The sequence below is a fragment of the Azolla caroliniana genome, unplaced genomic scaffold (genome assembly GCF_043228905.1).
Source record: "Azolla caroliniana isolate FFs.n. ecotype wild unplaced genomic scaffold, voAzoCaro1.0.p SCAF_17, whole genome shotgun sequence".
Lineage (NCBI taxonomy): Eukaryota > Viridiplantae > Streptophyta > Polypodiopsida > Salviniales > Salviniaceae > Azolla > Azolla caroliniana.
In genome coordinates, this window is record NW_028230452.1 from 3,486,015 (window position 1) to 3,500,025 (window position 14,011).

General features: G+C 44.0%; 1 protein-coding gene across 2 annotated transcripts; it reads left to right on the top strand.

The window, feature by feature from the left end:
* Window positions 1–10,880: 10,880 nt before the first annotated feature.
* On the top strand, window positions 10,881–13,837 carry LOC147852859 (universal stress protein PHOS34-like). 2 transcript variants are annotated; one of them, XM_087333481.1, is made up of 5 exons: window positions 10,881–11,117; window positions 11,402–11,511; window positions 11,639–11,757; window positions 13,113–13,232; window positions 13,599–13,837. In XM_087333481.1, exons 1-4 carry the CDS (start codon window positions 10,943–10,945, stop codon window positions 13,204–13,206), a joined length of 498 nt encoding a protein of 165 aa, XP_087189607.1. In that variant the 5' UTR covers window positions 10,881–10,942; the 3' UTR covers window positions 13,207–13,232; window positions 13,599–13,837. The 2 variants fall into 2 exon arrangements, with proteins under 2 accessions (XP_087189607.1, XP_087189608.1); XM_087333482.1 differs by having other exon boundaries at window positions 13,609–13,837.
* Window positions 13,838–14,011: the final 174 nt, after the last annotated feature.

The window sequence follows — 14,011 nt, forward strand, 5'->3', positions numbered from 1 at the left end:
TTCCGCTTTTGCACGCTATTTGTTTCTACATGGTATCAAAACGCAAGGGTTGAAGACCTCTGCAGCTGACTTACAAGTTGTGAGAATAGAACAGAAGAAAAAAAAATGGATAGAGGAATGGCTAGCTCGCTCCCGGTGGAGAAGCTCGACAGATCCAACTACGCATCTTGGTCATACAAGATGCACCAGTACCTGCTTGGGCATGGTTATTGGAGCTATGTCGACGGAGCTAACAACACAGCACCTGATGGGGCACACAAGGACTTCCCGGTGTGGGAACAATCGGCAAGCAGAGTGATGTACTGCTTTGCGTCCAATGTCGGAGACCAGCTGTTGAGTCATGTCCGAGATGCCAAGACGCCGAAAGAGGCTTGGGGAAGCCTAAAGAAGGTGTTCGCCGCAAGCACTACAGCTTGAAAGCTGCAACTCCGATAGGAGTTGAGCAATGTCCAGCAGAAGGACATGTCGGTGGATGACTCCACGGCCCGAATCAAAGAGATCTGTGACTCGCTTGCCTCTATCAACGTCACAGTAGAGGAAGACAAGATGGTACAGGTCTGTCTTGGGGGCCTGGCGTTTAAGTTCTGAGCTTTCTAGACATGAATATATACGAGGGAGAATACATCGCCATTTTTCGACTTACAGTCGATGCTCCTTGTAGAGGAGAACCACACCGATGCGGCAACAAGTGCACCCACCGACAACTGGATGTTGTAAACGGAGGCGGATCGGCCCCGTGGGTGTGGTGGACGAGGCGGGTCGACACGCACTCGAGGCGACCGACAAGAGCAGGAAAGACAACGTAGAGACCGTGTCAACAACAGTTGCGGGACCTCCACAACCAGGGGGAGTCAAGGTGGCGCTGGAGGCCGTCAAGACAAATCCGCCACGGAATGCTGGTACTGTAGCAAAAAAGGCCACAGAGAAAGCGAGTGCTGGAAGAAGCGAGCCGATTCGGACAAATCTGGATCTAGCAAAACTAGTCGGGAGAACCGGCAAAGCTCGCACTACGCGCAAGGATCGAAAGGATCCGGAACCAGGAAGATCGATAAGGGGCCTACCTTGGTGATGAAGCACGAGGCAAATTCGATGAAGAAGACCACTTCCAAATCGGAGGAAGTGTCGTGCGTTGATTCCGGTGCATCAAATCACATGACGAACCACAAAGAGTGGTTCTCCTTCCTGGAGAAACCAGAACAACTGGGAGTTGTTGAAACCGGAGATGACACTCCTCACCCAATCGTCCATATCGGTGAAGTCCCTTTGAGCCACGTCAGATAGAGGGGGAAGCTGATGAACGTATTACATGTTCCGACTATCACGAAGAACCTGGTGTCGGTCGGATAGATCATCGACCAGGGAATGCAGGTGCAGTTTACGCACCTCGGGTGCTTCATTGAGGAGGAGGGCCGGATTATTGCGCAAGGGCGCAGAGACGGGAGGATGTTTATCCTCGACACCAATGACGTCGACACCGCTTTGTTCGCTAAAGGACAGAAGATTGAATCGGACATCGATCTCTGGAACACGCGGATCGGCCATGTCAATTACCGGAGGCTTCAAAACCTGCAAACGAAACAAGTTGTTTTTGGTTTGCCAAAGTTCAGTGGCCGGAAGGCCCCAATATGTGAAGCCTGCCAACTCGGGAAGCAACACCGGCTTCCATTCCCCACCGAACGAAACCGTAGCCGTAACAAGCTCGACCTTATTCATTCGGATGTATGGGGACCGGCATAGAACGTGCATTTTGGCGGGAGTCGATACTTCGTCTCCTTCATCGATGACTATAGCCGACACACATGGATCTACCTCATTGAGCGAAAGAGCGAAGTCGTCGACTGTTTCCAGAACCTCCAAAGCATGGTGGAACGGGAATCGGAGAGGAAGGTCAAGTGCTTGCGGTCGGATGGCAGAAAAGATTACTTTTCCGACCAATTCAACAGTTATTTGCAGCAAAAAGGAATTTGGAGAGAGTTCAGTTGTAGATACACACCGGAGCAAAACGGTGTGGCCGAAAGGAAGAACCGATCGCTTGTCGACGCGGCAAGGGCAATGCTGGAAGAAAAGAGCATGCCCCATTTCTACTGGGCAGAGGCGGTCCAGACGACCGTCTACATCCAAAACCGGATCGGTGACAAGGTGTCCGCGCATGAGCTTTATTTCGGGCGCAAGCCGAATTTGAGACACCTTCGGATATTCGGTAGCATTTCATATGTGCATGTACCGGATGAGAAGCGGAGGAAGCTAGATGCAAAGTCGGAGAAATGCATCCTAGTCGGTTACTCGCATGAGCAAAAGGGGTATAAATGTTACAACCCCCGGACGAAGCAGGTCCGAGTTAGCCGGGATGTGGAATTTGATGAGACGGCATCATGGTATGCCTTACCTGCTTCGACTTCCGACCCCGACCCGATACCAGAGGATGAGGCTAGTGAGCCTGAACCGGTCCAGTTAGAAGATGAGGGCCTCGTCGCTCTAGAAGAGAGTCCGATCTCATTTCGGTTAAGTGGACCGAATGAGCGGCTGAGTCGAGATGACCAGTCAGATGAGGAACCGACGAGTAGTGGAGACTCTACCGTGCTCTCCCTGTGCAAGGAACCGAGGAGACGGTTCACGCGCAAAGAGAAGGGGAAGAAGAAGATGTCGGAATATGAAACCGGCAATGTTGAGTCGGATCAGAGAGAATCTGACTCTAGAAAGGATGAAGACGGTTATTTGGCACCGAAGATCGAACCAGCCAAGAAGGGCCTCAAACCGGGTAACGGTGGGTTACGCCGGTCAACCCGCCGGAAGGAACATGTCAAGTGGTACGGGTACAATGAGTACATGGCGCATCACTATGCGTACATGACCAAGGTGGCGGAAGTGCGTGAGCCGGAGAGCTACGTAGAAGCGGCAAAGGACACACATTGGCGTGCCGCTATGGAAGAAGAGATGTGGGCACTTGATGCCAACGAGACATGGGACTTGGTTGACCGTCCCCGTCACTGTAAACCGATCGGATGCAAGTGGGTGTACAAGGTAAAGTACAATGCCGACGGTTCAGTTAACCGGTACAAGGGCCGGTTCGTCGCGAAGGGATACGTGCAAACCCATGGAATCGACTACGAGGAGACCTTCGCTCTGGTAGTGAAGATGACGATGATTCGGGTAGTGCTAGCGGTTGTTGCGGCAAGGGAGTGTCATCTTCACCAGATGGACGTGAAGAATGCATTTCTTCAAGGCGATCTAGAAGAAGAGGTCTTTATGACCCAACCTCACGGTTTTCAGTCGGAGATGAACAAGTCGGTTGTATGCCGGTTGAAGAAGTCACTTTATGGCCTGAAGCAAGCCCTTCGAGCTTGGAATGTGAAGATCACGCACCGGTTGCGTAAGATGGGGTTTGCGGCCTCCAAGTCTAACTCTTCGTTGCTCATCCGGCAAGGTTCGGACGGTCCGGTATGCATCTTGTTGTATGTTGATGATCTAGTCATCACCGAACCCGGACTCAATAAAATCAGCCGAGTCAAGTCCCAGTTGTCGGACGCATTTGAGATGAAGGACTTGGGGGACCTTCACTATTTCCTTGGGATCGAGGTGATCCGAACCCCCAACAGCATATTTCTCTCACAGAGACACTATGTGTTGAATATGTTGTACAAGTTCGACATGACGGAATGCCGCCCTATTTCTACACCCTTGGACCGGAAACAGAAGCTCTGTCCCAACTCCGGACCGGCCTGCGATGAGAAACGGTTCCGACAAATTGTCAGAAGCCTTATATATTTGACCATCACCCGACCCGACATAAGCTATCCGGTCGGTGTGATTAGCCAATTCATGCAGAAGCTGACCATAGAGCATATTTAGTGCGCACACCGAATATTGCGGTATGTGAATGACACGAAGAACCGGGGACTGTTATACCGACGAGGTATAACCGAAGAGCTAGTCAGTTACACTGATGCCGATTGGGCCGACGATGCATCAGATCGCCGTTCCACTTCCGGTTACATGTTTTCCCTAGGTAGCGCGGCTTTTTCGAGCACTGAGGCTGAGTATCGAGGCGCTACCATCGCCACCTGTGAAGCCATTTGGCTTCGGCGACTGGTGCAAGACCTGCGGATCGAGGTGCTCACCCCAATCCTGATGTATTGCGACAATATGAGTAGCATGCAGCTCGCCAAGAACCCCATATTCTATGCTCACACAAAGCACATAGAAGTGCACTATCACTTCGTGTGTGAGCGTGTCCTGAGCGGTGAAGTCGAACTTCGGTATGTTCATACGGATTAGCAAGTTGCCGACATCTTCACCAAACCGCTCGGATCAGACAAGTTGCAACACTTCACCGAAATGATTGGTGTTCAGCATCACGACATGCCACACTTGAGGGGGAGAATGGGCATAGACACCACCAGAACGAGCAAAGGCAAAGAGACTACCGATTGCGCCGGTGGGGGAAGAACCGACAAGGGGAGAGACAGGAAGAAGAAAGGAACCGAGTCGATAAAGGAAGTTGACACATCCGAACAAGTCGGAACAAGCGGCAGCGGAGGCAGAGTCAAGAAGGATAGAGCCGACCGGAAGAAGGCCAAGACCCGGACATTGTCCGATGTGGTGAAGGGCTTGGAACCAGAAGACGAATTAGGAGCAACCGATTCAGACAAGAGCTGGAACAAATCGGAGACAGCCGATTCGGTTCTACAAAAGGATTCAGAAGAACCGGATCAATTCAAGGCCAAGAGGACGAGATGGCAGCAAAAGTCGACGCCAACACGAAGGAATCGGCGGGTTGACAAGCGCCGAAGTCACATAAGCGAGGGAGCTAATTTGGGCCTGTTGAGCAGACAAGCCAACCAAGGAGGTCGAGATGCGCAGAAACAGAAGGGTCGCGCGGCAAACCGGACCGGACCGGACGAGAAGCGCGAGCAAGGCGGAATGATGCCATAGGGAGCCAGGTGGATGGACCGGCTGCCATGGAGACTGACACTACGATCCGACCTCAAGTTGAGCTTGAGGGGGAGTGTTGAGCGGCAAGCTCAACTGGATCCGTATCGGTTGAATAAGCTTGAGCCGGATCGACATCCAGAAGGATGAGCCGGATCGGTGAGCCAGTGAGCTGCGGAGCCGGTTAACTGGATCAAGCAGTAACCGGAAGCCAAGTAGCAGCTAGTCTACTAGGGAGTCAATATCTCGTAGTTAGTGTCAGACGCTCATGTGAGCATTGAAGTACACTGTACTTCTGTTAGTCCGGATGGACTTGTATAAAAGTGTTCACTGAACACATACGATGTACAGACTGAGTAGTATTTTTGAATTGAGTTTCTATGTGCTCTCTCTCTGTCTCTCTCGCGTACTGTTAAGCTCTCCATTAAACCTGTTTTCTATTGCTTCCGCTTTCGCACGTTATTTGTTTCTAGAGCATCATTGTTCTAGCGTGTCTCAGTTCCTTGGATCGAAAGAATTCCTTTGTGGATTTGTCCCCTACTCGAATCCATCGAGCCATGCTTCCATGAAACTCCATGTCATAGATTGTCTTTTCCGTCATGATGAGTTCATGTTTGGCCATGACAACTTGTCTCGCAATCCAACTACATGTCGGGTATCTCTGTTGGAGTTGTTGTAAGGCTATTAGTCCCCGTTTTGTCCTTTGTCGCTTTTCTTGAGCATCCTTGCTTCTCATTTTGACAATCTTGTGTAGTAGAGTTGAAGCTCTTGTTAATTTAGCTAGAAGTTTGTCAGATGCTAATGAAGCATTGACAGGTAATGACCATTGGTTGACGAGCTGATCCTTCACCTCTGTGACTGAGTAGATCGTGTGCAGGATTCGAGGTTGAAATGGGCCCCACTTTCGGTGTAATTGAAAGTGACCAATTATCGGGTAATGGTCATAGAAAGTCATGCTTGGAGTTATGCGTCACCACCCTCCCTTCGCTTCTAGGGCCTCGCCTACATAAATGCGGTCAATGCGAGATAGGGTGGGTCCACTATTTCGCCCATCTGATCGGGAGAATAAGAGTGAATCTCTTTTTCATTGAAAGTTGTCCGAGTGCCATAGATCTCTCAGGTTAAGGTGTAGACATAACTTCTCCCATTGTTTTCGTTCCCTTCCTTGTATAACTATGGGATTGTTGCTAGAACTATCGTGAAGGGATTCAATCATATTAAAATCCCCTCCAATGCACCAGTTCCCCACACCTGCTACTTGTAGGCAAATGCACTCCTAGAATGTTGCCCTTTCTATGCTACTATTTGGAGCATAAACATTCATGAAATTCCAGTGTTGCCCTTGGATGGCCAACGTGCAAAAATGTGCCCTATCAGGTATAAGTGCTTCTTGATGTATTAAGCCTTGGGCTAGATGTTCCCGAATCAAAGTGCAAATACCACCATGATTTCCATCCTCCCCTATTGTTGGCTCCCAAATTGTTCGCCATGATCCTGGTAGAAGGTCTCTGACTTCCTTTGAGCAAGTACTATCGAGGTGGTGTTCCTGCAACATGATTATGTTAGTAGCACCCCCTAATATAAATTCCTCAAGATCCCTTCTCAGTTTCCATCTATTTTGCTGGTCTAGTCAACTCCTGAGTCCTTGGACGTTCCATGTTACAATGTTCATACTCATGGAATAGGGTGAGAGATTACCAGTTGTTCCTGATGCTTTGCACAACAGGTCGTGAGTGGAGAGCACTCACCATTTAGACATCCCATCATTTTCACTGATGGGATGATGGTCCAAATCCATGACTGGAGTTTGTGGGCTATCTAGTGAGCTTCAATCACCCCTTCCTCCTTCTCATAGAAATAGAAAAAGCCTGCAGTTAGATGGGTGTCTATAATATTCCGCAAGTGGATGTGGTAGAGATGAGGTTCCTCTTCATCCATGATGAGGTGGGCGTTGCTCTTGCTCTTGTTCCGTTCCTTGGTGGTCGTTGCTCCTGCCTCAGAGGTCCTCTCCCTCTTAGCGTGACTCCCTCCTGCTCCGCTAATGTTGTCAGGATTGTTAATTTCTTACACTGTCTATGTAGTATTGTGAATTCATTTTTTGTTCTGCTTTTAAGTTAGAGGCAATGCATTCCATTCACATTGTTTTGTTCCAATTAGATAGCTGAAATAAAACTTGGGAGTAATCAATCTTGTTGGAAGTGTTTATTAAAGATTTTTTAAACCTTTATTGCTTTCACTGTTGAGTTTTATCGGGCAAATGTTATTAGCCATAGGCAACTATGTAGTCTCCATTTTTTTCCCTTGTAAAAATCTGAACCTCAACTCAAAGAAGACTTTATGGCAATATTTTATTACCAAATGTTGGAAACAACATTAGGTTTGAAATAGTAAGTTGAAATCTCAAATGATAATTTTTTGGAAAAAAACACTCAAATGATCATTATATGGGTACAAAAATGTGACAATCATGAACAAAAATGTGATTGATCAATGTAATTTTTTTCTTTATACATTTGGTTTAATAACTATTACAAATCCCAGGTGGTATGGTACCTTTAGATATACAATAGTGTCCCAGATTGGCAAGGGTTCGGTTCAAGCCTAAACCAATTTAAAATGGCTTAGCGGCTAGGCTTGAGCTTGGTTAAACATTTTGAGCTCGGTTCGGTTTGGCTTGAGCCTTGCCAAACCGGTTAAGCTGTTTATGTGGTTTACTAGTTAGGTTAGAGGAAAACTTCAAAGTTAAACTTGGGAAAAAGAGGTTGACTCATCGAGAGGAAGCCATAGCCAAAGGCAACCACTGTTGAATAAGAGACTACATAGAGATGAGGGAGGGAGGGAGACTACACAGACGAGAGAGAGAGAGAGAGAGCCTCTACACTACATAGTGGATTAATTTGTGGGAGGAGAGTAGGGAGGAAGAGAGAGAGGTTCATAGAGACGAGGCTGAGTGAAGAAAGCTCAAATTAAGGTGGTAATGGTGGCAAGGCCTAGGGCAAGCCATGTCCATGTGCTAGCAAGCAAGGTGTCTTGTAGAAGTAGGGAAAGTGGCATGCATGTCTCCATAGCTATCAAATATTTGTATCTGAGATGGTGTTGGTGATGATGTTGTTAGAGGTTGATGGGAAGAAAAATAATGGTGAGGTTCCCAAACTGGTTTAGGGATCGGTTTGGTTTGGTTCAAGTTTGAGAACCCCAAAACGGTTTAGGCTTAACCAGTTTGGCTTGCTGATCCCTAAGTGTAACACTTGGTGCATTTGGAACTTGCCAATGGTCAAGAAAATATTGGAAAAACTAAAAAACTCTTGTCCTATTCATGAATCAAAGCTACCTATGTGATTTATAAAACTTGAAACAACAAACGTTTTAAAGCTAGAGTTGTACAAATAATATATGATTGGTTTGCAATGGTTGTATATGTGATTTAATGTTGAATGGTAATATATGAGATTACAAATTTGAAAGTTCTAAATCAAATCATTATATATGAGATGCTAAGATCCAAAACACAAGACCCAAATGATAACTAGAGGATTATTGATGAAATTTCTAGATTATGCCATTTAAAAGGAAAGTATAATTGTTTGTTTGAGGAACTCACGCATATTTATAGATATGAAGGACAAATAATGCACACAACCATTTTCATAGCATTCTAAATAACTTGACACAAATTCAATCTTGGCCCGTCATATGGCAAACACATAGTTACTATTTTGTCCATACAAAGTCTTGTTCACTATGAAGTGCATATCCTACCTTATTTTCATTGAGTATTTGTAGTAACTTTAATCACAAAGAAACGTGATTACATATCGTGATTGTTGTCTCATTTGCATAACTTGGATTGGTAACGACAATGTGTTGGTTTGACCTTTCTTTCTCCCTTAGTTGTCAGGCTGTCCTTCTTGTTCGAGAAAGAGAATATTAAAATTATGTAAAATATTTTGTGGGACCATGGTTTATTTTTTTATGTCATAGTGATAGGAATGGGTGGTTCATGGGAACTCACATCTTGGTTGCCCACATGATCCACTGATTTTGTGATAATATTTAAGTAAGATGTTGAATAATGAGATCTATGTATGAAGGGGGAAATCTATCCAATCTTCTTGCATTTTTTATTTTAATTATAAGTTGTATTTAGTGTCGAACAACTGTTCATACACTATTGTAATTATAAATCAACTTTAATATTCCGAATGTTATAACCCAATGCTTGCCACGATGATGAGAAAGTTCATGCCTTTTGTGTTTAAGTTTATATCTTTATATCAAGAGGCGACTCCCAAGGTGCAACTACACACTCACACAATCCTTAAGGTGGGACATTCTCTCCCCAATTATGAGAAGAACTACTCCCACACATTATTTTTTAAGAGTTTCAATCACATTCCTGTACATTGGATTACAAGTCGACCATGTGAGCTCAAAAGATGCAAATGCATATGCTAATGTATATGCATCTAGGTATAGGTTTCGTCTCTTCATAGTGCGGTTGAATGCTTCACAATGATGCAACGTGTGTAAACTAGCCTCTAGGTACAAGCTATTAGCATTCCATGCTTGGGCTAAAATGTGAAAAAGAGCTAGATATAAACAATAGGACACGAATACGAAACCATGCGTGTCTTAGTCTCCGCAGGGTCCTTATCCAAGTACATAATTATATATGCATCTAGGTATAGGTTTTGTCTCTTCATAGTGTAGTTGAATGCTTCAAAATGATGTAACGTATCGTAAAGTAACCTCTAGGTACGAGATATTAGCATTCCATGTTTGGGTGAAATGTGAAAAAGAACTAGATATGAAGAAATGTATGCGAGTACGAAACCATGTGCGTCTTAGTCTCAATAGGGTCCTCATCCGAGGTACATATTCTACCCCGTGTGCCAAGTTTTGGTTCTAGGAAAGTGGCTAGTTGTGGGGAGGCTAGACCAAGGGCAAAGCAAGAGGACCTGTTGTAAAAGTAGAGCTGGAGAGACCTGAGAGAGTTTTCAAATGGAGTGGGATGAGCCAAAGAACTAGGGGAATGAAGCTCACCAATACGCGCGCACACACACTCACTCACTCACACACACACACACACACTTACACTAGGCGAGATCCCAAAAACATCTAAATGGTTCCCTCTCTCTCTGTGCACTTACCCTAGTGATAAGTTGTTGCACTACGTCTTGGGTTCGAAACCGAATGTTCTCACCTCTATTACTCCATACATATCCTCTTAATTTAGTGGATGCCATCATGGAATGTAGGGATTGAACCCATGTCCTCCTTGTCTCCATTGGGCAACCTTATGTAGGTTGATAAATGACTTGCTTCACATTTTATCGTAATTAGCTTACCCTATTGGTAAGTTGTTTACACTACACTTTGGGTTAGAAACCCAAATTTCTCACCTCTCTATTATATACTAGAAGTACTTCATACATATCCTCTTAATTCACTAGATGCATCATGCCACTGTGGAATGTTTGGGTTGAACCCATGACCTGCATTTTATCGTAATCAACTTACCCTATTAGTAAGTTGTTTACACTACACTTTGGGTTAGAAACCCAAATTTCTCACCTCTCTATTATATACTAGAAGTACTTCATACATATCCTCTTAATTCACTAAGGATGCATCATGCCACTGTGGAATGTATGGGTTGAACCCATGACCTCTTGGTCTCCACTGGGCAACCTTACCAAATGAGCTACATTCATCTGGGCTCCCATCTCTCTCTCTCTCTCTCTCTTTGTGCATTACTTCTATTACTACTACTTCTTCAGTTTCTATTTAATACACGTACATACACAACAAATATCAGTTTCTTCTCTTTTTCATTCTATTTCTCCTATTACTGCCCCCCCCTCCCCCCTAAAACCTTACCGCGACAGGAAATGCCATGGAATCATCATAGAAGCAGAAGCAGAAGCAGAAGCAGAAGCAGCTCCACCAAAGCCTAGGGTTTGACCTCCAAGACGAAGCCGGGAGCTGTTTGGTTGCACCCAGAGACGTAATAATGGAGGATGGCCGGCGTATTGGCTTCGCCATGGATTTCTCCGTCGGAAGCATCCATGCCCTTAAATGGGCTCTCCAACACATGGTGAAGCCTGGGGATAACCTCATCCTCGTCATCGTCAATAAGAAGCTCAACGAAGTCGGCGAGATGCATCTCTGGGAAGCATTCGGATCTCGTACGCTCATCTTTTCTCTGCTTTTCGCAACACACACACATGCACTCACACAGAGACAATTAGTTGAGATGGCTGTGTCAATCTTTTGAAGACCCTGTAATTGTTAGTTTGATACACCAATGTGTCATGTAAGGTGAGAGGAGTGATGTATGATGCAAGAAATGTGTGAAAAATAGGTTTTCCAACCCTCTAGCTTGTCTTTATAGCCTAATAGCTTATGATGATAGAAAAAACAGAGAAAAATATTTATTTTTGGTCTTTAACCTACGGATCTTGAACCACAGCTTTCATTCGTCTTTCCGATTTCACTGCTCCGGGTGTTGCAACCAAGTATGGGGTTACCCAGGATCTTAGTACCATCTCTTTCTTGCAAGAAGAGGCCATACAGAAACAGGTAAATTCAGCATGTTGTAAATTTCCTTTCATAGACTGGACATCTTGAAGATAAAATAATGGTCCAGTAATGAGATGAAACAGATGTATTAAGGCTTACTCGGAATATACTATGTTCTTTCCTATAGGCTGCTGTTCTTGTTAAGGTATATTGGGGTGATGCTAGGGAGAAGGTGTGTGATGCAACTTCTGAAATCCCATTGGATTGCTTGGTGATGGGGAGCAGGGGCTTAGGGACACTAAAGAGGTAACCTGCTTTGCAGATTGATATGAAGATATGAAATGTGTCTAACATCTATAGCTTATTGTTGAGGCATTCATATGCCTAATTTTGGTGCAAATCCAATTCTTTGCCTCTCCGTTCATCTTTATGAAGTTAACAATTCCCTGCAAAAGAAAAGTTTTTACTGTGAGAGAGAGAGGCGTCATGATGATGATATCTTAATGTTCATAGGACTAACAATCATTACAAAGCACTCTCTCTAGCCATGCAGGTGGGAGATTCTAGAACAGTCAAAGAGAAAAGAAAATTGAAAGATGAAATGAAAAACCATGCTTGTTTCTTGATTTCACTGTTTGGATCTTCCATAAATTTGTTTCCGTGATTGAGTAGATGATTCACAAATTTTCCTAGTGTTGTCATTGATGCATTTGCCCTGATTAGGACTTCGTGAAATCTAGTACAAAATCTAGGTATTCTTGAAACTCATGTGTGATGTCTCTCATATACAAGGCAATCCAAAGAGACATATTCTTATGTTTTTAGCAACGTAGAATACCTACTCTTGTGTTGCACAATGTTGATCTAACTCTCAGTTTGTATTTTCAAGGTGTATGAGCATATGTGCATCAGTGTGATTGCATGTTGTCTAGGTTGCGTTAAGATGGGTGTCCAGATCCGAGCTTGGGCACTGGGCTAGCGGCTCTTGTTAATTTTCTCAATATTGAGTGTTTATGTGTGAATTGCTGGTGTAGTCACTTCAATCACATAAAATATATGTTTTGATCATGAAAACATGAAAAGCAAAAAAGATTGTTTCAGTCTTGGGCCATTCTCCATTTTGTGAGGATAGCGTCGTATATGTCTGCTCTGTCTCTTCTTCTTCTACGTACAGTTTGAGTTATTCTTCAGTATCCCATATTGTTAATGGTTTACAGATGTCCTATACCCAGCCAATTTAAAGAATTTGTTTTGTGTTTTTTGTGTGGTAAGCATAAAATTCCCATACAGCTTTGAGGAGGTGATTTTGAGGCATTGTTTTTACTCTCAATGTGTACTGGTAAACTCTTTGAATGGTATACAAATCTATTGGTCTTCTTCCAGTTTCTAGCAGTATAGGGCACAGGGTTGTGCTCTTAACTCCAAAATGACGGTTTAGACATTTCTTTTGTCTTTTCTCTATTTCCATTAATGGGGGATTACATTTTCCCCCAAACAACATTGTCTGAAATTGGAGTTTCTACCATGCTTGCACAGAATAGTATTGCTCTAATATGCTGTTTTTGGTTTTTGTGTAAGTGGCACATGCTATTGTTGGGATCTGGAGGGGAAAAGAGAGAGGTATGTGTTTGTGAGAGAGTCTGAACTTTCTTTACTTTCAGGGTAGTGCTGGGTAGTGTGAGCAACTACGTTGTGAACAATGCTCCTTGTCCCGTGACGGTTGTGAAGTTGCCAACAGATACTAGCACTAGCTAGAGATTCAATATAATCCTGTTTTTAAGGTATGTGGATATAATGGCATGATAATCAATTCAATTTTTACTGTGGATTTGTGAAGGGATTTCCATTTTCATTCATTAATGTTGGCGAAGGTCTAAAAATTTTGCGAAAAGTTTGAACAATAACTTGATCTATTATGTAGATGGCTCCTGAAACATGCTTAAAATAATGGTCATGATGCATTTTAAACCATGACTTGTTTGGCTCTAACCTATATGTGGCTTGGATACCTTGTTGATTGACAATGTGGTGGTTGACTACATTCACTGCCTGGCAATGATAAACTTTAAAGAAGTAAATGGAAGTAATGCTGTTGTTTTATTTTAACATTAGGTAGAGCTGTTCCTAATGATTGACATTTCTTTTAGGGGCCTAAAGATGAAATGGCATTTGTCGGGCTTATATGTAAAGATGCTGACACTTGGTTCAAATAATCTATTCAGTGAGTTTTGCTTCACAAGAACCTTGTGGGTTATTGGATGTAAACATTGTGTTTTACTAATATTTTGACAGCTTTGTTGCTTGTACTGTCAAATGTCAAATGAGCATTCAAAGAAACACTGTATCTTTATCTCTTACATGTTCAGAGTATTCAGAGTTTGCACTTCGTAATACACTTGGTTTGTATCAGTTATTCGATTTGAATTGTCAGTTGCAACTGTTAAATTTTAAAACATAATACTCTAGTTCAATATTCAATGTGATGAAACCATGAATGTTACCACGGTGACTAGAGCCAGGGTAAATCATGATAAAATAGAATGAGCTGAATGGAGTTCAG

Bases quoted from the DNA above. Each gene is read 5' to 3' on its own strand.
- LOC147852859 (XM_087333481.1), top strand. From the start codon at position 10,943: ATGGAGGATGGCCGGCGTATTGGCTTCGCCATGGATTTCTCCGTCGGA. The intron at 11,512-11,638 runs GTAAATTCAGCA...TCTTTCCTATAG, and splicing joins AAGAGGCCATACAGAAACAG to GCTGCTGTTCTTGTTAAGGT. The intron at 11,758-13,112 runs GTAACCTGCTTT...CTTTACTTTCAG, and splicing joins GGCTTAGGGACACTAAAGAG to GGTAGTGCTGGGTAGTGTGA.